At 47.8% G+C, this 26,742-nt stretch overlaps 1 protein-coding gene across 1 annotated transcript in view; it reads right to left on the bottom strand.

Annotated features, from left to right (window-relative positions):
- Window positions 1-18,083, bottom strand: part of LOC103633997 (peroxisome biogenesis protein 3-1) — a 28,770-nt gene extending 10,687 nt beyond the window's left edge. Inside the window, exons 1-2 of the mRNA XM_020540883.3 lie at window positions 17,897-18,083; window positions 17,624-17,788 (exon numbers count right to left, since the gene is read on the bottom strand). Coding sequence (XP_020396472.1) covers window positions 17,624-17,788; window positions 17,897-17,913 — 182 coding nt within the window. The 5' untranslated portion in view covers window positions 17,914-18,083. The remainder of the gene's footprint in view (window positions 1-17,623; window positions 17,789-17,896) is intronic.
- Window positions 18,084-26,742: the final 8,659 nt, after the last annotated feature.

Here is a 26,742-nt window from a genome sequence, read left to right as displayed (position 1 = left end):
ACGTGGATGCGGGCAAATGACCTATGGGCTGGTCACCTAGCTTGCGGCTCACTAGGAGCTTGCCTGGTCCACCCCTCGCTCTACGTGTGGATTTTCTTAGGCGGGTGCTAGCTTTACCTTATAGGCGTAGGGAAATTACAGCAACGTCATGATAAAAAATGTGTGGTCATTATGACACCGCTTGGCGTGGGCGGCCTGATGGGAGGCGAGTAGGCCCATCCGCCGATCCGTATGCTAGTGGCGTGTCGGCGTGGGTAATCGTCTCGCCCTTTAACTGCGCACTCTCTGCGGAGCGTCCTTGTGGCGCCTTGTCCTAGGCGGTGCAGACCCTACAAAACGCACGGTCCTCCTTGCTCGATGACTGAGGTGGCTCGCAATTGGGGCGACAAATTCCCCGATGCTTGTTCGTCGTGGGACCACCTTCCAGGCACCGCTTGGGCTTCCTACGCCCTCGCATAATCATAGAAAAAGGATGCTCTGGGTTGGTTGTGGTTACCGTTTCCTCGCACTCGAGTGCTTGCTTTCTTCCTTCCGCCGGAATCTTCCCGTTAGTTTGCAACTCCTTGCACCCTCGCACCTGCCTCACCAGTTCCGTGTGAATGGCGTCGTTCCCAGCCTGCTAGATCCAGGATAGTCGCCTCCTCGGCCAGAGAAGAAAGAGTTCCTCCCCCCCAAGGGGATCTCGCGGTGGAGATTGGAGAAGGAAGGTGATGTGTCGTGCCCCCAGGACGACGAGGTGGTCGTGCTCACGCCCTTCTACGAGCACGGGTTCGACCTCCCCATGCACCCCTTTGTGCGGGGGCTGCTTTTCTTCTACGAGCTATAGATTCAGAACCTTCATCCCAACTCCGTCCTGCACAAGGTGTGCTTCATCACCTTGTGTGAGGAGTTCCTGGGGATTGACCCCCACTAGAGGTTGTGGCAATACTTCTTCAATGGTCAGGTAACTCCGGGCCGCCGTGACCAACTATATGTTGGTTTGGCCAACTTCCAACTCCGCTCTAGCCGAACCAACATATAGTTCAAGATCCCACTCCCCCTCCGTGCGATATGAGGGCGAGTGGTTCTACGTCAAGAACACGGCCGGCAGCGCCCCGTGCTTCACCGGTCGGGAGCCAATGTCGACAGACGACTGGCATCGCAAGCAGAGCTAGGACTGAAAGACGAGGTGGAGCCTCTTCCGACGACGCTCAAGACGTTGAAGCAATAGGGTCTCACCGGCACGACGCTGGTGCGGGTCTTCATGCACCGCCGAATTCAGCCTCTGATGGCCCGCCAGAGGCCAATGCATAGGTACTCGGGTGTTAATGATCCCGACCGACATTCCTCTGAACCGCTCGCGTTGTCTGAGATTGAAGCGCGTGAGTCAAGGTTGTCACTGTGTTGTCTTCGGGATCCTTCATGGATGAGGACTTTCCTCACCATCTTTCCAGAAGCGCCGTGAGTGATTTGGTGAGTTTTCTCTTTTCCGTTCTCCTTCGTCCCTCCGTTCTTCTTTGTTGATGACGCTCGACCGTGGCTCCTACAGAGGATTAGGCTTCTAGCGCCCAGTCCTCCACCACTCCCAGAGGGGCCGCCGTTCAGGCGGGGCGTAAGCGCAAAAGGAGCTAGGAGACCTTGGGACGCGCCCGAGGCGCCTCCAAGCGCATAAGAAAGGCAAGAAGGTCTTGCGACTCGTTGAGTCGAGCGAGGGAATCTCCTCTTCTGATTCGGAGGGTGCATCCTCCACGCCACGACGTCTTCCACGGCTTCTGGAGAGCCGGAAGTCACAACGTTGGTGGGTGCCCGTCGCGCCGTGGCGACGCCGCAGCCAGTTCTGACGCCCCGCCAAGATGGGCGGGCCGGCCGCGGATCCTGCCCTGATTGCGGTGGCGCTGACATTGGGGGTCGTTGCCTCAGGTGGCGAGGTACGGGCGCCGCCGCACCCTGTGGTGCCTTCGTCGTTCGCGAGGCACCGCACGGGGAAAGAGTCGGTCACGACCCATCCCACCACGGCGGAGACGGCTCCACGGGCTATGCCATGACCTCCGGTTCCTTTGGCGATTGCCCAAGGGAAGGTGACCACCCATAAGCGCTCCTCCTGGTACGTCCGAGTTGCTTGCCTTCTTATCTCTGACTTCCATCTGTTACCTTATGTTTTTCATATTTTCCTTCCCAGCCAGCGCGTACGTGCCGCATAAGTCTGTGAAGGACGTGACCCTGGTGGCGAGGGGGACGCTTCCGTCTCCCAGGCCTTCGTGCCTCCACCGCTGGGAGGAACGCCCCCTCCGGCTGTCGGGGTTGTTCCGCTGGGTGATGTGTCATCCCGTCCCCCCAGGGTGGCGACGCCGTCGACCCAAGTCATCCTAAGGGTGACGGGTGTGGCCACCCCGGAGGTTGTCCTTCTCGATTCATCGCCGTATGCGTCCATCCCAGGAGGGGCCCTGGTGGCCAGGGCGGTCACCCTTGGGACACAGGGTTATACTGGTTCAGGCCAGGGCCCTAGTCCAGTATAGTGCTGGAATTGCAATAGATCGTGTTATAGCTTGTGTGCTTGTGTGTAGAAAGAAGGTTGCCCTGCCCTTTTATAACTCAAGGGAGGACTTTACAGTATGATCTCGTATTCTACTGGGAGGGAGCTTGGCTTGCTGCCTCTGGGTGGCATGGTCCTCCTGACGTCGTCTGTAGGGTCGTGCGTTGTCGTACCTTTGGTATGGCGCTCCGTCCTGTTCATCCGCCATACAGGTCCCTGTAGCGAGTCTGCTACATGTCTTCGTGATAGTGTGTGTGGGTCTCGCGGATCAGTCTCACGGCGCGGTCGTACGAAACATGGTTCGTCCCGTCGTCATGGGCCCTACGTCATCCTTCAACGTGTTGTAGACATACATCCGGTATGGCATACTGTCCAATCCTTCCAGGTATTTGGGTCACTGCTGAGAGTATGGTACTGAGGTCATCCGACGACCGAACTTGACTGGCCCCAAAACGCAGTGGTGGTGTGTCTGAGTCCGTACGCGGGGGTCGCACCGTACGTGCCCTGATGACGACTATTCGGCGCGCCTTCGGTGCGTCGCACGTTTACACGGGCGTGGCCTAAGGATGGTGCGTCCCTTCGTAGCCGACGTGGGCCAGCTGCGTCGGGCTGGGGTTCCTTCCTCGCAGGTCCAATTGGTGGGAACTCGGTCGTTCGCCTTGCCTTGCAGACTTACTCGGCGGGGTCTTGGTCATCCGCTCCGCCTTGCGGACTTGCTTGGCAGGGACTTGGTCGTCCACCTCACCTCACAGACTTGCTCGGTGGGGACTTGGTCGTCCGCTCCGCCTCGCGGACTTACCCGGTCGAACGGGCCGAAAAGAGGTTATGAGCCTTACCTTGGGTACCCAGTTCCTAGGTACTCGACAGGACTCAACTTCTTTCTTACTTTGTTCCTCTCATTTCATTACATTAAATAGTATCCTGAGGGAGGATGCGGCTAATCCTCATCCCTAGAATATCTCAACTACTCAATCTATCTCTTAGGCGGCTAATCCTCATCCCTAGACTTTCTCAACTAACTTAATCTATCCTTTCCTATTCTTTCTCATCCACTAACCCTCCTTCTGCTGTGGCCGACGCTTATACACTGCGCCCCACATAACAATAGAACAAATTAAAATGGACTAATGTTTCTCCAGCAAATATATGCCCTATCATGTCATGTTTCTCCAGCAAATAGCTGCCCTATCATGTTACTAACATTAACATGTAATGGTGCTAGTTATGACCATTAAAATCCATGAGCAAGACGTGCATCACTATCACTAGTAATGGTCTAAACAATATAAATAAGGAGGGACTAGGATGAGAATCTCTGCCAGATGGTTTACCACAATAAAAGATGTGTAATACATGTGAGCAATGATTTCAAGTCGCCTAGTCGCCTGGTCGAACCCTAGGACCGACCAGGCGACTAGTCGTGATTAGGCGACGACTAGGGCGACTAGTCGACCCCTAGTCGGTCCTAGTCGGTCTGTGGTCGTCCTACACTAGTAGCTATACTTATATAGGTATATATATAAATATACATGTATACATTATATAAATTAGAGACTGTAGTAGTGCAGCAGGCTGCAGGACTCCAGGAGAAGGGGTAGGGATGCAGGGTGCTGTAGCCGCCGCCCGCCGGTGTAGCCGTCGGCAATCAAAGTCCAGGACTGCAGGGGCGGTGCAAGAGAGGAGAGGAGAGGAGAGGAGACGTGTAGAGAGCCAGAGACTGTTGGCGGGTAGGTTAGAATAGGAGAGGAGAGGAGACGTGCAGAGAGCCAGAGACTGTTGGCGGGTAGGTTAGAATAGGAGAGGAGAGGAGACGTGCAGTGACTGTAGATGGGCTAAAAAGGCCCAATAACTAAACCCTAGCTGGGACGACCAGGACACATAAGTCGAACGACTAGTCGCCCTAGTCGACGATTAGTCGGACGACCAGGACGGCTAGGTTGTCTGGTCGAGTCGTCCACCAAATCGTGTACTAATTATCGACCAGCCCGACTAATCGCGATTAATCGCGATTAGTCGGACGACTTGAAATCATTGCATGTGAGCTTATATTACTAAAAGGAAAAAGTCCAAATTACTCCCCTCATCTATGGACGATGTTCATATAACCCCCTAAACTATTTTTTGTTCAATTTACCCCTCCATATGTTTGAGTTGCTTCAATCTACCCCTTAACAACATTTGTATTTTTATTTCTTTATATAGAAAATAAGTTTTCAGTTCAAAATTTATTGATTAGTAGCTAATGTCATAACTTAGACTGAGAAAAAATTTATGAGTTTTAAAAATTATTTTGATATGTTAAAAATCACATAATATAAAAAATTTAATGTTTCAAGATTAAATATGAAATAATAGTAAAAAAGTTTTTTTATCGAAAGCGCAGGAGAACTGCGCATCATTATATTAAGTAGAAGGAAAAGAGGGTCCAAAATAGACCATAGTACAAAAGACCTCCCCAGAGGGGATAAAAAACCAAAGAAAAAAGAAGAGAAAAAAACAAAAACAACAACAAGAACAAACAGTTCCTGAAAAACAAAGCCAGCCCATCAGCGATAAACCAGGCAGCTAGGTGCCCCTGATGGTTGCGGCAAGAAACGAGAGACCCTTAGCTCCTGCCATTTCCCACAACTGTTGTTCCTCCCTTGCCTGACAAAGAGCTGCAAAAACACTAGGGGAGATTCCATCAAAGACAATTTGATTTCGATGATTCCAAATAATCCAGGCTCCCAAGGCAATAAGGGAGTTGACACCCTTCATAATCATATCTCCAGAGCCATTGTCAATCATCTCCCACCAACCCGTAAAAGACACCGTACTAGGTGTAGGAGCCAGATTTTGTAGTCTGAAAATGCACATCAGCCGGAACCAGAATTCTCTCGCAAAAACACAAGAAACCAAAATATGATCCAAAGTTTCAGACTCTTGGTCACAAAGCGGACACTTCTCCGGATGATCAAGTCCTCTCTTTGCCAACCTATCTGATGTCCAGCATTTATTTAGCACCGATAGCCAGAGGAAGAAGTGGCATTTAGAGGGGGCCCAAGTTTTCCAAACTCTTTCATAGTGACCGAAATGCACAGACCCGATGAACAACCCATCATATGCAGCCTTAGCAGAATAAGTCCCATTTGCAGCAATACTAAAAGTATGTTTATCTTCTATGTCTGGCAGCAGCTCAAAATCTGAAATTAAATTCCAAAGATGAAGATAATCCAATAATACTCCCACCGAGAGTGATCCTGTGATATCAGCAATCCATCTTCTATCTGTCAATGCTTCCTGAACCGTCCTTCTGTTAGTGATTTTTTTCGGAATGATATCAAATAATCTAGGAACCAAATCTGCAATTTTTTGCCCATGAATCCATTTATCAGTCCAGAACAAAGTATTAGCCCCATTACCAACCTTTGAAGTCAACACCATCGAGAAGAAAGCCCTTGCTTTATCTGGAACCTGGATAGGAAGGCTGCACCAAGGTTGGTTAGGCTCAGTCTTTTGGAGCCAAAGCCATCTCATGCGCAGGGCCCAGATAAGTTCTTTAAGACTAGAAATGCCAAGACCGCCCAGCTGTAGGGGTCTACAGACTCTGTCCCAGGCCACCAGGCAGTGACCACCTCTGGCCTCCTTGCGCCCTCTCCAAAGGAAACTTCTTCTAATTTTATCAATGGCCTTAATAGCCCAAGGGGGAATATTTACCGCCATAGCAAGATAAATAAGCATTCCGGTAAGCACATGCTGAACTTGCACTTTACAGCCTGCTCTTGTCATCAAATCTGCTTTCCAGCCCGGTAGTTGATCAGCAATTCTATCCACAATAGGTTGCACCTGATCCTTGGTGAGATTTTTCAGGGACAGAGGCAGCCCCAGGTATTTACACGGAAAGGTTGAGATGCCACAAGGGAGAAGATCCTGAACCATTTCCAACTCCACACCCTCACACTGAATGGGATAAACATTAGACTTTTGTTCGTTGTTGCGGAGACCTGAAGCTTCCCCAAATAGATGTAAAATATCTAGAGTTATAGTAATATCCGCTGCCGAAGGGTGTAAGAAAAGTGCCACATCATCTGCATACATAGATACCCGATGCAGAGGTCTTCTGGGGGAAAGATCCAAGAGCAGACCAGCGTGTTCAGCTTTAGAAAACAGTAGACCAAGAACATCCATAACTAGAATAAAGAGCATGGGGGAGAGAGGATCCCCTTGTCGGAGTCCTCTTCTATATTCAATATGTCCTCCTGGAATGCCATTCAAAAGCACCTGAGTGCTAGAGGAGGAAAGAAGCCCACAAATGATGTCCCTCCAAATTTGTCCAAAGCCAAGATACTTCATAACTTCGATGAGGAAAGGCCAAGAAACCGAATCAAAAGCTTTAGTAATATCAAGCTTGAGGAGAAGACGTGGCCCTTTCTGTTGATGGAAAAGTCTAGCCGTTTGTTGGACCAACATAAAATTATCCTGAATGAAACGTCCCTTAATGAAGGCACTCTGGATCGGAGACACCATATCATTCAGCTTTTGACTTAACCGATTTGTTAGGCAATAGAATATGCCATCTGTGGATATCCTAGCTGCTATAGATAGCAGATGTAAATCAGGGATAGAATCCTAGCTGCTATAGATAGTAGATGTAAATCAGGGATTAGTTGCTAGATATAGCAGATGTAAATCAGGGATAAATCAGGGGAATTATCCCTGCCTTGTAAAGCAGGCCAGCCAGCTCTATATAATAGAAGGTGCCCCCCTCTCATTGAGGTGTGGCCAATTGCCCTCAACCCTCTTTCTCTACATGGTATCCGAGACCCAGGCATCGATCTAATTTCCCAACCCCCCCCCCTCACCTTCTCTCCTCCAGCCGCGCCGCCTTAACCAGACTGTGCCGCCTGCCCTCTCCTTCCCCTTCCCTGCGCCATGAGCACCATCTCCGATGCTGCCGATTCTGCTCCTGTCCTCTGCCCCTTTGCCACCATCAACATCAAGCTCCACGTCCCCATGACCCTGGAGTTGAAACCTTCCAACTACACCAAGTGGTCGACGACGTTTCAGGCCACGTGTGGGAAATTTGGGCTGCTGCATCACCTCTCCACCTCGCGCCCCACCGATGCGGCATGGGCACAGGCTGACTTCTGCGTCCGCGGATGGATGTACAGCACCACCTCCGACGCCGTCCTCAACCTCGCCATGACCGACAGCACCCAGACGGCGAGCGCCCTTTGGAAGGCCATCGGCGAGGTGTTCCAGGCAAACAAAGCTCCCCGTGCCATCTTCCTGAATCACGAGTTTCACTCGATGACTCAGGGGGACCTGTCCATTGACGCCTACTGCGTTCGCATGAAGGAGAAGGCCGACGAACTACGCGACGTTGGGCAGCCCGTATCTGAGCCCAACCTCGTCCTCAACCTGCTGCGTGGACTTAACGAGGTCTACTCCGGCGTCGCCGACAACATCGCCGGACAGCAGCCCCTCACCCTCGCCACCGCACGCCATCAGCTACTCCTCAAAGAGCTGTCGCTGCAGAACGACGAGAAGACGCGTGCTGCTGCTGCCCTCCTAGCTAATGTTGGTGGTTCGCAGCAGCAGCACCAGCAGGGCGGCCGGCGCCCTAATACCAAAAAAGGCGGCCACCAGCCCTTCTACAACACCTCTGGTAGCTTCTCCAACAACTCCGGCAACACCAGCACCAACAAACGTGTTCCCTGGGGCTTTAATCCCTGGACTGGCGAACGTGTGGCCCCTAGAGAGCGCGTCACCCCTCCTGGACAGCGCCGCCAGGGAGGTTCTGGTGCCCAGGCTGGGCGCACCCTGGGCATTCTCGGGTCTTCCCCGCAGGCCCACACCGCCTTCGCTCCACTCCAGGCGTCCTCCAGCAGCTCCAACACCTCCACCAGCACCTGGGATGCAGCAGGTCTCATCGCTGCCCTGCAAAACATGCAACTTCAGGGCAACTCGCCCTGGGTTGTTGACTCCGGCGCCTCTACGCACATGACGTCCTCGGATGGTATGCTTACTCAGCGCCTTCCCCCCTCCATCTCCTCAATAACAGTAGGTAATGGCACTAGTATACCTGTTATGTCTAGAGGTCATTCCGTCCTTCCTACACCTACAACAAATTTTGCTCTTAATAATATCCTTGTCGCCCCATCCATAGTCCGCAACCTGTTATCCGTTCGTCAATTCACTCGCGACAACAATTGTTCATTTGAATTTGACGCCCATGGTTTCTCTATTAAGGATCTCAGGACGGAACGCGTGATTCTCCGTTGTAACTGCGACGGGGACCTATACACCATGCCTGCCTCCACACCTGGCGCTCCACCTCATGCTCTCCTGGCTGCATCGTCAACTCTCTGGCATCAACGTCTCGGTCACCCCGCCCCCGCCGTTTTAGAGCGTCTCAATAAACTTCATGTTATTTCCTGTAATAAAGTACAACACTCCCTATGTCACTCATGTCAACTAGGCAAGCATACGCGTCTACCTTTTAGTTCTTCGCATTCCATAACTCATGCACCCTTTGAACTCGTTCACTGTGATGTATGGACTTCACCCATCAATAGTCTGTCTGGTTTTTCATATTACTTGGTCTGTTTGGATGATTACACTCACTACTGTTGGGTTTTTCCGCTCCGAAAAAAATCTGATGTCCACCAACACTTAGTCGAGCTTGCTGCCTCTGCCCAAACACAATTCAGCCTCCCCGTCAAATGCTTTCAGGCTGATAACGGCACTGAATTCGTAAACACTGCCACCATCAAATTCCTCGCTGCTCAAGGCACTCACCTTCGCCTCTCCTGCCCCTACACATCTCCCCAAAATGGCAAGGCTGAACGTATCATCCGCACACTCAACAATTCCATTCGCACCATGCTTCTACATGCCTCCCTACCACCCACATATTGGGCCGAGGGACTCCTGACAGCCTGCTACCTCCATAATAGGCGCCCATCCTCCTCTATTCAGCATGAAATTCCCTATACTCGTCTGCATAATCAACCACCAACTTATAGCCATCTGCGTGTTTTTGGGTCTCTCTGTTACCCCAACATGCAAGCAACCTCTAAACATAAGCTCGCCCCTCGCTCCACGGCATGCATCTTCCTAGGATATCCTAGCTCACACAAAGGTTACCGCTGTCTCGACCTATCAACCCGTCGCATCATCATCTCTCGCCATGTCACATTCGACGAGACCACCTTTCCCTTTGCAGCCACCTCAGACGTCTCGCCCTCTGCTTCCCTAGAATTCCTCCTCGACGACGATATGGTTTCGGTGCCCTGTCCTACTGTTGTTGCAGGTGGGACTCCATCCTCGACGCCCGTGGTTGCTCCATCCCACTCGGATGTTGAGCAACCGCCCCCAGACATTGCAGCCTCACATGACTCGCCTTCTGCGACACCGGGCGGGCGTGGTCCCGTGCCCCCGCCTGGACCCGACGTGGTTCCCTTCCCACGAGTCTACGTCCGTCGTTCCCGTACGACGTCTACGTCCGAGCCGACAGCTGTCCCAGCAGCCCCTATGACTTCATCGCCTCCGCCGCCGCGCGTCACTCGCACCATGACGGGTGCCATTCCTCGTGTCTGCTATGAGGGGCTGGCGGACACGACGTCACCCTCACCATCGCCGCTTCCGACGAACTACCGCAGCGCGCTGGCCGACGCCAACTGGCGTGCCGCGATGATGGATGAATATCAGGCCCTCGTCGACAACAACACCTGGGAGCTTGTTCCGCGGCCCCCCGGAGCCAACGTCGTAACGGGGAAGTGGATCTTCCGGCACAAGTTCCATGTCGATGGGTCCCTTGCTCGCCACAAGGCTCGCTGGGTTGTCCGTGGCTTCTCCCAGCGCGAGGGCGTTGACTACGACGAGACCTTCAGCCCGGTTGTCAAACCGGCTACCATACGGTCTGTACTCAGCATCGCTACATCCCGCGCCTGGCCCATTCATCAACTGGACGTGAAGAACGCCTTTCTTCACGGCCACCTCGAGGAGACCGTCTACTGCCAACAGCCGCCAGGATTCGTCGACCCTGGCGCTCCAGATCACGTCTGCCATCTGCAGAAGTCCTTGTATGGCCTGAAGCAGGCTCCGCGGGCATGGTACCAGCGCTTCGCCACCTTCGTCCGGCACCTCGGCTTCGTCGCCTCCATCTCCGACACGTCTCTTTTCGTTCTACAAGAGGGGACAAGTCTCGCCTACCTACTGTTGTACGTCGACGACATCATCCTCACCGCCTCGTCGTCGGCCCTGCTACAACGCATTATGACTCGGTTGAGCTCCGAGTTTTCCATGACGGATCTTGGCGCCCTCCACCACTTCCTCGGCATCGCTGTCACGCGCTCCTCCGATGGTCTCTTCCTCTCCCAGCGACAGTACGCGGTCGAGCTTCTTCAGCGCGCAGGCATGGCTAAGTGTCATCCGACATCGACACCTGTTGACACTCACGCCAAGCTATCCGCGACTGACGGGGATCTACTGTCAGAGAAGGATGCATCAGAGTACAGGAGCTTAGCGGGGGCTCTCCAGTACCTGACGTTGACTCGTCCTGATCTGGCATATGCTGTTCAGCAGGTGTGCCTCTTCATGCACGCCCCGCGCGAGCCTCACCGTGTGCTGGTCAAGCGCATCTTACGCTTCGTCCAGGGGACTCTCTCCTCGGGTCTTCACATTGGCACCGGGTCTGTCACCAAGCTGACTGCCTACTCTGACGCCGACTGGGCAGGCTGCCCAGACTCTCGACGATCCACCTCTGGCTTCTGTGTCTATCTCGGCGACAATCTAGTTTCATGGTCCTCCAAGCGCCAGACCACGGTGTCCAGCTCTAGCGCCGAGGCCGAGTATCGGGCTGTGGCTCACGTTGTGGCTGAGTGCTGCTGGCTTCGACAGTTACTCCAGGAGCTACACATCCAGCTGCCTTCTGCCACAGTTGTCTTCTGCGACAATGTCAGCGTCGTCTACATGACGGCCAACCCCGTCCACCACAAGCGAACGAAGCACATCGAGATCGACATTCACTTCGTCCGCAAAAAGGTGGCCCTTGGTGAAATTCGGGTTCTCCATGTGCCCTCCTCTCACCAGTTCGCGGACATCATGACTAAAGGGCTTCCGACAGCACTCTTTCGAGAATTTCGATCCAGTCTTTGCGTCCGGGAGCCTCCCGCTGCGACTGCGGGCGGGTGTTAGGCAATAGAATATGCCATCTGTGGATATCCTAGCTGCTATAGATAGCAGATGTAAATCAGGGATAGAATCCTAGCTGCTATAGATAGTAGATGTAAATCAGGGATTAGTTGCTAGATATAGCAGATGTAAATCAGGGATAAATCAGGGGAATTATCCCTGCCTTGTAAAGCAGGCCAGCCAGCTCTATATAATAGAAGGTGCCCCCCTCTCATTGAGGTGTGGCCAATTGCCCTCAACCCTCTTTCTCTACACGATTGGCCAATAATTTTGTGATCAACTTTGCAGCACTATGCACCAAACTGATTGGCCTAAAATCTTTGACATGCACAGCCCCATCATGCTTTGGTATTAAAGTAATGTAGGCCGAGTTCAGCAAGCAAAAATTGTCAAACTTCCTGTTCCAAACCGCAGCAACTACAGCCATAAGATCCATCTTGATAATGTTCCAACAAGATTTATAGAAGCGCCCAGTGAAACCATCGGGACCTGGGGCCTTGTCATTAGGTAAACTCTTAATTGTATTCCAAAGTTCAAGCTCTGTAACAGGCTCATCAAGGTGTGCAAGATTGAAAGTTGGCATGTGCAACGCCTCCAGATTAATAGTCTGCTCCCTATCCCCACATTCACCAATTAGTCTGGCGTAGAAATTGTCCACCAAAACTGCTTTATCATCATGACTAGTGAGAATCTGGTCTCCATTCACCAGTTGTGCAACAAAATTCCTCCTTTTTCGATGTCGAGAGTGCATATGAAAGAGTTTGGTATTAGCATCCCCCTCTTTAAGCCAAGAGATCCTCGATCTCGATCTAGCAATGGTCCGTTGAAGTGAAGATAAAAACAGGGAATGCTTTTTCAGCAAATTACTTAACCAGATTTCAGCCAAGGATAAAGCTCTGTAGTCCTGCGCTATTTCTAGTCTATGCAGAATTTCCTTTGCCAAAGCCAACTGAGTCCTCACATGTCCCACATGCTTCCCACTCCAAGATTGCAGCTTCCTAGTTGTGGCTTTTAGTTTCAAATTCAGAGTCATGAAAGGGCAGTTTACAGCTGCCACAGAATCCCAAACCTCCTGGATGACATCCTGGAATCCTTCCAATTTGAACCAAAAAGCTTCAAAACAGAAACGTCTTTTACCCATCTTATTATCTCTAATGCCAAGCAGCAGGGGGCAATGGTCGGAGCCTTCAGAGGCAGCACTTTGAAGAAGGACATTTGGAAATATGTCTTCCCACTCCACTGAACAGAGGACCCTGTCAAGCTTAACAAGAACAGGACTGTCTTGCTGATTTGACCACGTGTATTTACGCCCAAATAGTGGAACCTCATTGAGACTCAAGTCCTCAACCAACTTTCTAAATCTCCCCATCATAGCTCTGTTCATATTTGAATTATTTTATCTGAAGCCCTGTAGATGAGATTGAAGTCACCAGCAATCAACCAGGGTCCAGTGCAAGCAGCCCTGACGTCTCTCAGTTCTTGAAGAAACAACATCTTATCACTGTTACTTTGAGGACCATAAACACAAGTTAACCACCAGCAGCGATTATGCGCATTGCAGAATTGGATTGAAATGTTGTATCTGTCAATCCTAGACAACCCAGTCACTCCCAGATGTCGCTTCCAAGCAACCAGCACACCACCACTAGCACCACAAGATGGTAGAAAGGAGAACTGGCAGAAATCCGAACCCAAGGCTGCAAGAATGGTTCTTGTAGAAATGACAGTCATTTTAGTTTCCTGGAGACAGACCACATCAGCTTTAGAGGACAGAACTAGATTCCGGACTGAATTTTGACGATCAGCTGAATTTAAACCTCTCACATTCCAACATATAATTTTGCTAGGATCCATTACAACAATTATAAATTACAACCCAGAGAGAAAAATAGACACACTACGGGAAGAGATTCCCCGGAGTCTCCCATCCAAAGAGAGCCGCTAACGCTTCAACATGACTTTGAGTTAAGGGATGCTGAAAAAGATTCTCATAATCCTTAACAGCTTGCTGGTTGATGCTTGCATTCTCTGTGATGACTTTCAGAGTCCGCATAACTTGTTTTGTGGCTCTGTTCTCCAGATCCTGCATGTTAAATTCCACCCCTGCCCCTGCAACCCGTCGGCTCCGTCGTAGCGCAGTACCATGTTTTGTGGCACCCCTTGACCGCTTGGGGAGGACAGGAGCAGCAAGGAGCTGTGAAGGTGCCATTGTTATCTTAGCCATGAATGATCTTCTTCTAGATTCCATAGAAGATAATGGATCCAATGAGGACTCACATGAATCCCCAAAATTCTGCCTGGGACTGTCATCAGAGGCTACCACCTCAGGCCTGAGTGGAACAGTTGAGTCTGTGTCAGCCCTCCACGCTGTTCCATTGTACTCTAATAATAATGGCCCCTGAAATCTAGAGATGGTCTCAGACGGAGTATCAGCAGCTCCTTCCACGTCCGAGGGGGGGTCAGACGGAGTAACCGCTGTCACATCAACATCCAAGCCCAATCTCAAAGCATGAGCCTTCGCTTTATCATCATCATTAATTGTAGCAATTTTATTTCCAGCAGTGGTTTTTCGACGCCGTTGATAGAAGATTTTGACTGTTGTTGCACCACCATAGACCATCCCAGATGGCAAAGAAAACCCACTTAGATTTACTCTTAGAAATGGCTTCAAATAATTTATAGGTGGGCATAATAGCAGCCCATTCCAATCCCGACTGGCTGTAGAAATCCCTAACCAATTCGAAGATTGTGGCCCTCCTAGGTCCACCGTTAAATCCAAACAGCAGGGATCAATGAAAATCCTGGACGATTGATGAAACATGGACGAATGACGAGTCTCCCAATCAGCAAGAAGACAATCCAGAAGTGGGTCAGCAATTTTATGTAATTCAGAAGTGTCAACAATGCATGATATCTGGCAAGCTATCCCCTGGTTGGTGACTGGTGGCTGGCAAGTCCCTGAACGGTCTCTGGCTGCGCGTCCCAAGGATGAATTACGCCCATCCCTCAAGAATGGGCTAGATCTCCCACCCCCAAATGCACCAAGCCCCTGAGTCAATCCCTGATTGGCATGTCCATAGTAGCCATTACTTTGATCACCATCATTCACAGAATCCATAGGAAGACCAGACTGTGAATTGGAATCATTCGGTCGGAAGGCAACGGAAAAACTAATAGTGATTGGGTAGCTCAGAGCCATAGTTTCTTCAACATTGCCCTCAACAACCTGAACAGACTCAACAATCCACAAGTCACGTGAAGCAGGAATAGTAGACGGATCAGTACACCAAGCAGAGCATCGAAAGCAGGACAAATCTTGCAGTGCCAAGGTCTCCTGATGCACCTGATGAATCCAAGCATAGGGGCTAAGAATATGTTCCACCGTACTAGTTTCCCAGGCATGAACAGGGATGCCTCCAATCTCCAGATCAACCAAGAATGGCAAGGTGACTCCCGAGGTGCCAAGAAACCTTGCCCAACGCTTACAGATAACAGAAAAAGAGGCAGTTCTGATGAGAGGCCAACGACTGACTAGGAGGTCTGCCTTGACCAGATCAGGAAGAATCAGTAGCAGACTACTTGCAGAGATCCTGCGGATGACCAGTGAATTTTCATTGATATTCAATCTTGGAGCCAGAAGCGCAGCAATCTCCACCGGAGGAATCACAAGGTCGCTGATAATGGTTAACACCACCGCAGTCCTGAGATCATCTTCAGCAGCCGATAGCTTGTTGCTCCAACCCATAATGCAGGGTGAGATAGCCCTGGTGGGGGCCTGTGGATCAATAATGTCCCGATCTTGCCGCATATCGCCTTCCAGGGAGTTGCCCGACATTGGGCTTCCAGGCCTTCTAGTCGGACGCCGACGTTTGCGCGGTCGACGCCGACGAGGCCGGCCAGCCCCAACACCGGAGCCCTCACCCAGAACGGCATTGCCATCATCAGCGCGCAAAGAATCCCGTGAACCACCACCCAGCGAACGAGACCCTGGGCCCCAGACATTTCCCGCCATAAGGGCTGCTTTGCAAGGAGTAGCAGGAACAGCACCTGCCACCTGCAGGTGTTGATGGGCCTTCCGTCTCCACACCAGTTTCTTCGGCTTAGCTTTCACCACAGAGATCCTATTTCAGACCGAAACCCGAGCCTCAGGTTGAAGAGCCACAGGTCGAGAAGGAATTCCACTGCTCCCTGAGGCCGCAGAAGGAGAAATCCTATGCCAGACCGACTCTTTAATCAGTGGGCAGTCAAAAGACCGATGCCCCTGCTCAAGGCAACGGAAGCACCTCGTCTTCTGAGCACATTGGGAGACGAAGTGGTCTTGGGAAAGGCAGTTGAAGCATCTACCAACCAGGTGCCGAGGGAGTTGTCTCCACTGTCGTTCCAACTTCAGGCGTCGTCGCTTCGATTTCCTGGATTCCACGAGTTGCCAGGCATGCGTCGCCGGACCTACCCAAGTTGAAGCAACTCGCGCACCGGGAGCAACCACCGTCATCGCCGTCTTCGTCTTGGTGGCGACCCCCTCGCGAAAGGGACGGGGGCTGGCCGCGCGCCTGGGAGAAGAACAGGAGTCCGCCGTCCTTGGCGAGGCATCCCGCCATCTCTCGAAGCGCGAGCGACCGCCCGAGGCTGAGGGTGGAGACCTAACTGGAGGCCTGGAGGAAGCCTCCGACGCCGGGAGGGAGAGGGTGGCCGCCGGGACCGGAGTGGCCGCCGGCGTGGGCTGGTGGGGATGTGAGACGTCGGGGGGAGGGGAAGGGCAGAGGGCGGGAGGGGAGAGGTCGGACATCCTACCTCCCGGTTCCCTCCATGCCTATGATATTGCCAATGCAATAGTAAAAAAGTTAACATACTTTTATAACATAAGTTATGATATCCACATGCACCTTAGAAAATATGAACTCAAAATTCAACTTTTATGCGGAGAAACAAAAAATACAAATCTCTCTCTAATAAGATTTGTCTCTTTTATTTCTCTATGTAAAAGTTGAATCTCAAGTTCATATTTTCTGAGGTAATTAAGGACATCATAGCTTATGTTAGAAAAATATTTTAAAAATTTGTATCATTATTTCATATTTAGTTTTGTACTGTTAAAGTTATTATATTACCTGATCTTTAGCCTATCAAAATAATTTTGAAAAATTATAATATATCTCACTAGGCTAAGTTATGACATTAGCAAGTAATCAACCAATTTTGAACAGAAAAATTAGTTCGTATATAAAAAATAAAAAAACAATGTTGTTAAGGGATAGATCGAACCAACTCAAACGTACAGAGAGGTAAATTGAACAAAAAATAGTTTAGAGGTTATATGAACATTGACTACAGGTGAGGGAGTAATTTAGACTTTTTCCTTACTAAAACAAGAGTGAAGCCACTGTTCTGGTCCAATTCAGCTGCGAATTGAATCAACCCTCAACCCAATTGAGGCTTTGTTCGCTTATTTCCATTCCATGTGGATTGGAGGTGATTGGGATGTATTGAGGTGTATTTTGTTTTACTATGGATTTAAACCGACTCAATTCCATCTAATCCATATGGATTAGCATCAAACCGAACAAATCATGGGCGCAACCACCGAGATACCAGATAAAATCGATGTGGATCTGCAGCCTCAGCTTTGTGAATTGGGAGCGAATCCTCCCTCAGGTAGAGGCAAGCAGCCGAAGGATAGAGTAGAGCAATGAAGAACAGGAGCGCGCAGCCCCTAAGCAATGCCAGAAGCAGCAGGGGGAATTCCAAGCAATCCAACCTTAAGGGCTTGTTCGGTTAGCTCTCAATCCATGTGGATTGAGTGGGATTAGATGGGTTTGAATCCCAAACAAGTCAAACTTCTTCTCAATTTTTTCCAATCCCATCCAATCCATGTGTATTGGGAATAACCGAACAAGCCCTAAGTGGGGGAAGAAGGGGACTAAATTAAACTCTTACTGGTTCTTAACGAGGTCGGCGGCGGCCCGCTCCTCCATGGCGCGCAGCTGCTCGACCCGCACGAGCTGGGCGCGGCGCCTATCGTAGAAGCGGTAGGCGGCGTACCCCAACCCAGCGACGCCCAGAGTGACGAGGATCTTCCGGCGATGCCGCGCCCAGAACCCCCTGCACACACGCCACGCGGAAGGGAACGCCGTCAGGCAATCTGCCGAACGCCTTGCTGGTAGGCCGCGGGCGAGCCGAAATCCACGAACCCCCGGTAGAATCACTCACCTTGCCGAGGCCAGCATGGCGGCGGAGATTGAAGTCGCGAGGGGAATCCGGGTTGGTGTGCCTGCGGTGCTCGCGATCAAGAAGGCATGGTGGACTGGAGTTGGGACTTGGTGGAGACAGGAGAACCCGGACTCCAGAGTCCAGACTGACTTGGGGGAGCTGGAGCTGAACGATGGCAGGTTTCTTAAAAACTGGGTTTTTAGAGATTTTTCTATATTATTAAAGCCGGTTCAAACCGGCGAAGACGGATCTATCCACGTCAGCTTAATTTCTTCACGTCGCTCGATCGTCAATCAACGGCTTCCATTCTCCCCGAGGCAGAGACAAGCAGGTTCCAGAACCCTCCTCGCGGCTCACGCCACACCTCAGTCCGCCGAGACCGCCCCTTGCGCTCCCGGCCATTCCCAGACTTCGCCCTCCTCCGCCTCCAATGTCGGCACTGCGTCCCCTCCTCCCTCGCGCTTCTTCAACGCCACCCACCACTTCGTGGACCTTCCACCGCACCCTACTCCTCCATGACCAGTCCCGCCGCCTACTCCTGCCTCGCGCTTCTTCGACGCCAAGCACCAATAGAAGAAGCAACAGGTGCCCTTCCCTCCGTCACCCACGACGTCGACGCCGACGATGTCGGCGACCCCCCCCCCCCCCCCAACGTCCCCATCGAGATACAGAGATCTATCGGCTGCTTGAGCATTCTAGACGCCACATGACGACACCGATTGGCGGTGGGAAAAAGAAGACGGAGGCCACTTCACCGTCGTCGCGAGGAGGAGACGTTGTTAAACTCGATGAACGCGACGGCAGGTATGGCTCCCCTCCACCGCCTCCCTTCCCGCGCGCTGCCTTTGTCTTCGTCTCGCCTGCTCCCATTCCCACATGTATGAACGCCTCCCATCGTGCTTCCTCAGATTAGAATTTTTTGTGCGTTTGGGTTAATTCCTTGCCTTCTTCTTCGTGCGCGCACGCCGCCGAGCGGCATGCCGGTGGCGCGCATGTGTGTTACGGACAGTGAACGGGGCGTGAGCGTGATGGAGCCGTGCGACATGTGTTGCAACAGGAAGCACTGCGGGAGGCCGGGATAGGGGACGTGCGCCGGTGCGCGGGAGACAAACTTCACCTCTACAGGAGTGAGGAGTCAGGACCTCATAGTTGTGTGCGGGACTCTTTTCGAGCCACTGTCGTACACCAGCTTGGGCGCCTCCATCGGATTCAGATCGTCGCTGGACTCACTTCCTTGACTTACAAGCTGCCATGGTAAGCAACGCCCGCGCATATGTGATCTGTCCTGGCCACGCTTACTTTGTTCCCCTCTCTAAGATGACATCTTTGGCACTTCAGAACGCGTAGAGCTTCAGAGGTTAGATCCCCTCTGTTGTCCAGCCTTTCCTGTCCTAGAATTACATCAACGACGAATTCAAGCCACCCAGATCAGGGAACTCCGAAGCAGGTCTGCAGGTGCGTCCTCACTCCCCTCTATGTTCCTGATTCTTGATGTCACTGTTACATCCTAACAGATTTTTATTGAGCTTGCTGTGGGATTGATTTGATTAGCTCCTTGAAGATGGTCATGGTGCCAATGTTGCGAGCCTCCAGATCATAGCTGGAGAAGTATTCTGCTAGGCAGGGCAGTGGGACGTGAGCAGGACTACAGGTCTGTGCTGGTGCTTCATTCTTCATTTCTTTAATCTTCTATGGTTCAGTGACTTAAATGATTTATTCGCATTAAAGATAAAGAATAAAAACCCTAGAACATTAAGGTAATTCTTTTTCCAACCATAACTCTTTTAGACTATGCGACATTAACTTGAATGCTCGTGCCTTTTGTGAATCCTGAATTACCACAACGCCCTATCATCTGTGAAAGTGCATTCATCCCTTTTGTGAGTTTTGGTGATTTGGATAACAACACATTTAAAGGTCTAACGAGTTTGCTAAGTGTTGAACAGGAAATTCAGTATGATGAACATACTTGAATAGTGTATAATGATCAGTTAACAAAGGTTCAACACGAGGTTAAATAACCAATGAGACAATGCAAATGGATATAATATGATCTCTATATTGGTTTGAATATATGGACAAGACCTGAGAAATCACTACATACATATGACCAGAATAGAGGACAAAGTGATTTAGAGGATTGGTCAAGCCAAAGAGAATAAGATATGAGGAATCGTGAATTGGCTTGACCATATTACTGTCAGTCCATATATGCTTCTATGAGAATCAAACTAGAGCTTGATTGATCTTGACAGTTATATCTAGAAGACATTCAAGCAAGGTTCACAATATTGAAGAAATGATTCTCTCAATGGATGCGCAATATGATGTGACTCAAGAATGGCTTGATATGGTGAAGATAGCAAGGAAAGGGCTTCGAGGAACTAAGCGAAGGTGAAGGCCAAGCGACAGCTTGTAGACCGAGGTACCATGGCTAAGGTGAAGAAGAGAGTACTTGCACTAAGTCGATGAACTAATCAGCTATGAAGAGTTATAACATGTTGATGCATCAGTAAGGTGACTTGAAGCCATGATTTGAACTCATATAAGGTGATATGGTACAAGTCACAGGGTTTGATTTGAGTTTGCTTCAAAAGGTGAGACAAAGATGTTTGTGATCCTTATGAAGCAATGCCATGGAGAAATCACACATGAGACACCAATGACTCAAGGAGTTTACTTAATTATATTTTATTTAACTTGAGTATAGGAATCGTCGTACTATAAAGAGGGATCCAAAAAGAAGGTAGGTGTTTGCCAAAGCTCAAGCCTCTATATTCAAAAGCTATTTTTGAAAACCAAAAATCTCTTGAACATTCTATGGTTGACCATGGTTAGGTTTGAGAAACCTAGAGTGTTCTTGTTGAAAAACAGCTGAACTTCTTAAACTGCAGCTGAGCTTCTTCAGCTGCAGCTGAGCTTTTCAGCTGAGCTGAACTTCAGCTGAGTTGAGCTTTCTCAACTCCAGCTGAACTTCAACTGGGGTCCAAGCAGGTTCAACCGGGGTCCAGGGCAAGTTCAACCGGGGTCTAGAGAGGTTCAACCGGTGTCCAGGGAAAGTTCAGCCGGGGTATTTTCCCCGGACCTCACTGGTCAAAACCGGTTGAACCGGTCCTAGGGGAGGTTCAACCGGTGTCAGGGTCACCTGACCGGTCTGACCTCCTGACTGTCAGACTGACTGCCAGTCTGACCCCTAGGCGGTTGAACCGGCCCTAGGGGCGGTTCAACCGGTGTGAGGACCTGTTTTTGCAGTCTGACCTGCAGTCTGCCAGTCTGGCAGACTGTCTATCAGCCTGCCCTAGGCGGTTGAACCAGTCTTAGGGGCGGTTCAACCGGTCTTGGTCAACTTGACCAGTCTGCAGGTCAGTCTGCGCGTCAGTCTGCCAGTCAGACTGGCAGACAGGCTGCCAGGCCTGCCAGGGGCGGTTCAACCGCCATAGGGGGCGGTTCAACCGGTCTCAGACAGAAAAATCTGCCCAACGGCTAGTTTTGAGCTCCACCTATATATACTCACTCCTACCTCTCTCCCCACACACAAGAGCACGACCCAAACTCCATTTCTAACTTGAAGAACACCTCCCACTCTCTCTCACACATCTCTTGCCTCTCCCATTTCAAATCTTTGGAGAGAAATCTTTGAGTGAGTTTGAGAGCTGTAGTTTTTGTGCTTCATCTCCAAATCTCTCTTGCTCTTCTTCATTCGAGCTTTGGTACTACATCGAGTTCTTTGTGGATTCATTACTCTTGGAGCTTCTAGCTCCTAGACGACTAGGTGTCGCTTGTGAGTCTCCAAATCTTGTGGAAGACCACAAGAAAGTTTGTATTACCCGCTCGTTTGAGCAAAGATTAGTGTGTGGGCTTGACCTTTGTGGTCGGCAAAGGGAGGATTAGGGTTGAAAGAGACCCAGCTCTTTGTGGGCGCCTCAATGAGGAAGTAGGGCACCTTGGTGGTGTGACCGAACCTCGGGATAAATCTTGTGTCTCTTGTGTTCTTGCTCATTGTGTTTGTTAGTGTTCTTCGTTCTCTCACCATTGCGTGGAAGATTTGTTTATATCTTTTGGTGTGTGGATTTTGAGAAGTGCCCTTCTCAGATCTACTACTTTGAACCCTGTGGATCATTTAGAACATCTCATTTCCAAAGTTAACTGGGTGAATTTCGAGATCAATTCAGTTTTACCTAGTTTGCTTCTAGTTTTTGTTAAAAAAGTTTTAACTTGCCTATTCACCCCCCTCTAGGCAACTTTCAATTGGTATTAGAGCCTAATCCTCGTTCTAACGCTTAACCGCGTGAGGAAAAGATCATGTCGGGGGGACTAAGAAACGAAAGTGCTTCTAAGCTTGAAAAAGTTGAGATTGCCTCGACTTCATCTTTTGGTGCAGATGTTGATCCTAAGGCAATAGATCTTGCCATGAGAATCGCCGAAAGGATGTTCCTCAAAATGAAGGAAGATGAGGCGAAGAACAAAATTGAAGAAGAAAATGATCGATGGAGACCAAACGACGAATCCACCTCTTCACAAGGTTCGTCTTTCAAATCCACTTCTCATATGTGCTTTATTGCTAATGGGAGTGACAGTGAAAGCGAAAGTGAGGATGAGGAGGAGCAAGAAAGTGATAGTGAAGATGAGGATGATCTTCAACAATTCTTCGCTTAGCTAAGCAAGAAACATCGGATGAGCTTGCTCAAACTCATGAAAAGAGCGGAAGAACAAAAAGAAATGTTTCATAAGCAAGAAGACTTCCTCATCAGAAAAATCGAAGACTTAGAGAAGTTGACCAAAGAGCATGAGAAGCTAAAGTGCTCTCATGATGATTTGGTCCAAAGGTATGAAGACATTTCAATTGAGCAAATTAAAGTTGTTAATCATTCATCATATATTGCTCAATTAGAAAATAAAAATGCTATGTTCAAGAACACGATAGAAAGGCTAAATATTGAAAATCTAGCTTTGCAAGAAAAACATGATATGCTTGTGTGCTCTCATAATAAATTTATGGATTCACATATCATGTTAGAAATGGCTCATGAGGTTGTGTTAACTAATTTTAAATCATACCAACCTCACATATGCACATGTACTCAAGTAGAAACTATATTATCTTGTGCTAACAAATGTTGCTCTCAAGAAAGCCAATCTTCCATTGAGCTAGAATTTTCAGGAACAAGTAATGTTTCCCATGGAAAAGAAAACAATGAGCTCAAGGAAGAAAATGAGAGGCTAAGAAGGAGCTTGACTCAATTGAAGGGAAAGTGTCATGCTCAACCTTCTCAAGATAATCGTGATAATATGGTGAAAAAGCTTGAGAAGGAGACAACTGTAGCATGCACAAAACCCCTTCAAAAGAATACCAAACTTTCCAAGAAGGGCATGAGCAAAATTCATGGTAAGAAAATTAATGCTCATATTATTTGCTCTAACAATGTACCTATGTGCTTCAACAAAGAAAGATCAAAGAGAAGCGATAGAAGGTGCTATGGATGCAAGGAGAAGGGTCATGAAATTGATTCATGCCCCCACATGAAGAACCAAGACCTTGCACTATCAAGAAAGATGACTATCAAGAAAGATGAAAGCAAAAGGCAAATGTATTGCAAGGATAAGCACCGCATTTGCTATAATTGCCGTAAAAAAGGTCATCTATTCAAGGTTTGTCCAAAGGGTAAAACTCCTAAGCCTAAATTGTCAATACATTCAGATTTGCTTAGGAGACCCAAATTTGACTCTTGTGCTAGAAAGGTGATGAGTTCACCACATTCTAGGACCAAGGCTATTTGGGTGTCTAAGTCCTTATTGGCTAACCTTGATGGACCCATCATGAGATGGGTACCAAAATATACTTAATAAGTTTTTGCAGGTACCTAGAGATAATATGAAGCTTTAGGGTGCTTGAGCAGTTTAACTCAATCCTTATCTCAAGCTATCAATCTTACATTGACTATTCTTTTAAGATTGACCCAAAGATGAATTGAGTTGTTATATCACTAACTTCATATTCATCTCTAGCAAGAACTTGTGTTGTAGGGAATAAGGATTAACCTTTGTGGGAATCAAGCAAAAGGCCTACAACCAAGTGATATCCAAAGGATGGTAACAATTAATTCTTAAGTGCACATTGTTTTTAATTAGTATATTCCTTTGTGTCTTTTGTAGCCACATAGAAAAAATGAAGCACTTGAGAATGAACTTAAAATATTTTACCTTGTCTTGGAAAAGTTCCAATCATATGGTAGATTGCAAGTTTACATTTTTATATTGTGACAATCTACATGCTTTAAATTAGTTGTATGTATCTTGTGGCATATTTCCAATTTATTATCGAATTATTGCCATGACCTAGACATAAAGAGGATTATCCCATGTTCTTAAATGAATAGAGTGCTAAGTAAGAAATTCAAATTCTTAAAGCACTTACCAAAAGGGGAATTCTCTATATGACTAGTCTTGTGAGACTAATGTTTCTATCTAAGTGTTTATGTAGTCTCAGAACATGAGAATGTGTTTCCCAAATGGAGTGTGCCATTCAACATTCAAAGAAGATCGAACCAATACTATGTGATGTATTCATTCGTGTTTAAATTGGTTTTGAGTCTTCTACATTAATCACTCACCATGCTATGAATTAAACTTGCCATGTAAACTTAATTAAATAATCATGCTACTTTCATCTTTTTTACAAATGATGTTATGCATGATGCTTGTAAGGGTAATTTAGTTCATATCATGAGGTTTCCTTGTTTTAGTAACCTTCTTGTCATTCATATACTAGAGGTTGCTAAATAGGAAACTATTGCTTGTGTTTCTAATGCAATCTCTTTTAAGCTATTTCATGAAATTCTTAAGTAGAGATTGTGCTCTTTCAATTGGTAAAATCACAAGCATTAAAGGTTAATCTTCACCTAAAAGAAAGATTAGGAATGCTCAAGGCAAAGGTATGAAACTAATTGTTTCATTTGGTATGTGATCGATAATATTTCCTTTCAAGTGGCATTCTTTCAATTGGTAATAATCTATTATGTGAAAAGAAACATTAATATGAAGGTTAAATTACTTTTGGCTTAAATTTGTAAATTAGTGCATATTGTGAATTCACTGCTCCATGTGCATTAACTTAAAAGGAATTTAATTTATGCCTTTGCGCCTCATAAATGATGATTTGTTTGCCATTCATATATAGATATCATCATTCATTAAATACTTCCTTATACTACTAATACCTCTTTTCAAAGTGTTTTATCGACTAGTTTTAAAAGGAAAAGAGATAACAAAGAAGGAAGTCTCCACAAATGATGAAAAGAAGAATACTAAGGTGACACCACCACAGATAGTAAGATCTGTCAAATTGGTATAACAAATGGTACATTCTATATGGTGGTAAGTATTCTTAGGCATAAGTTAATTCATTGCAAATTTGTCATGCCTTGACCATGATATGTAATATACTCCTCATGAGACTCTTAACTGAATTGAAAGTGCATGTGGCAAGTCATTCAAATACTTGATGCACATATCTAGTGGGAGAACATTATATATCTTGTGTCATAGAGAATAAGTTTCACTTGAGTAAGCTGTACTAAGACAATCCAAAATGGTAAATTTGTATCTCATTCATATGGATTGTAATCTTTGTTTTCTAAATAGCTACTCTTGATGCAGTTTAAAATTCCCTTATCGTTGATTCTAAAAGTGCATAAGAATCTTTTTGTTGATATTCATCACATACATATGCACTAATATGGATATGATTTTTAAACTATAAAAGGTACAATTAGTGATCCATACTCTCTAAATTTTGGAAACCCATATTTTGATATCTTAGAAATATACCTCAATCGATATCCATATGCTTCACATTGAATTGGATCACTAAGTTGTAAATTCCATGCATAACTTGTCTTCATGATATGAATGCTTGTGCGACTAACCTTGATAAGCTAGGTGCACCCAAGGTCAAGCTAGGTTCATCATCAAGAAGGCAACACAACGATGTATTAAGAAAAAGGAGAAAAGGCTCCTATTCTTAACTCTAGTTTTTATCTATGTGATTAAATACTGACTTGAAACCATGTAAGATGGTTGTCAAGAATATGTGAGTACCTACACAAAGAGAAAGGCCACAATAAGGATTGTGTGGATACTCAAGGCTCTTACTATTAATCTCAAAAGGACCCAATTCAAATTGGGTACCAAGATATGTAGCTTAAACTTGTTTTGCAGGATCACTCCTTCAATGGATCAAGTTGGGTGCTCGATAATGAATGTATAAATCATCTTTGGAGATAGTAGCAAGGTGGTAACAACTGAATCTTAAGTGCATATTATTTTCAAATCTTATCTCTTTTGTGACTTGTGTAGCCACTAAGGGAAAAGAAGCACTTGAGGATATACATCAGTTGTTGATTATGAAATAAAGGTCCAATTGGAAGATGAATGAATATTATCATATGGTGAACAATCCAAAAATATGTGACGTATTCTCTATCTAGTTAATTTGGATTTGATTCTTCTTTATTAGACACTCACCATAATATGGATTAAGTCAACCCTTTAGACTTCATTGAATAACCATGCATATTATCCATGTCATTCAAAATATATTGTGCATGAGGGCTCAAGGGAAATTTAGTCCATATTATGAGGTTTCTCTAGTTTAGCAACTCGCTTGCCTTCCACATAGAAAGGGTTGCAAAATAAGAAACTAGTGCTTGTGCTACTAATGCCATCTCTTGTGTTGAGTTTATCCATAGAAAATCTATGTTGAGAGATGGTGCTTATTATTAAATTGGATAAATCACAAGCTTAAAGGATACTATTCAACTAAAGTAAGATGGAGTTGATAAGAGGCC

Source organism: Zea mays, chromosome 7 (genome assembly GCF_902167145.1).
Source record: "Zea mays cultivar B73 chromosome 7, Zm-B73-REFERENCE-NAM-5.0, whole genome shotgun sequence".
In the NCBI taxonomy this organism is placed as follows: Eukaryota; Viridiplantae; Streptophyta; class Magnoliopsida; order Poales; family Poaceae; genus Zea; species Zea mays.
Note: the sequence above shows the minus strand (reverse complement) of the source record. Positions and strands in the feature narration are given on the sequence as shown.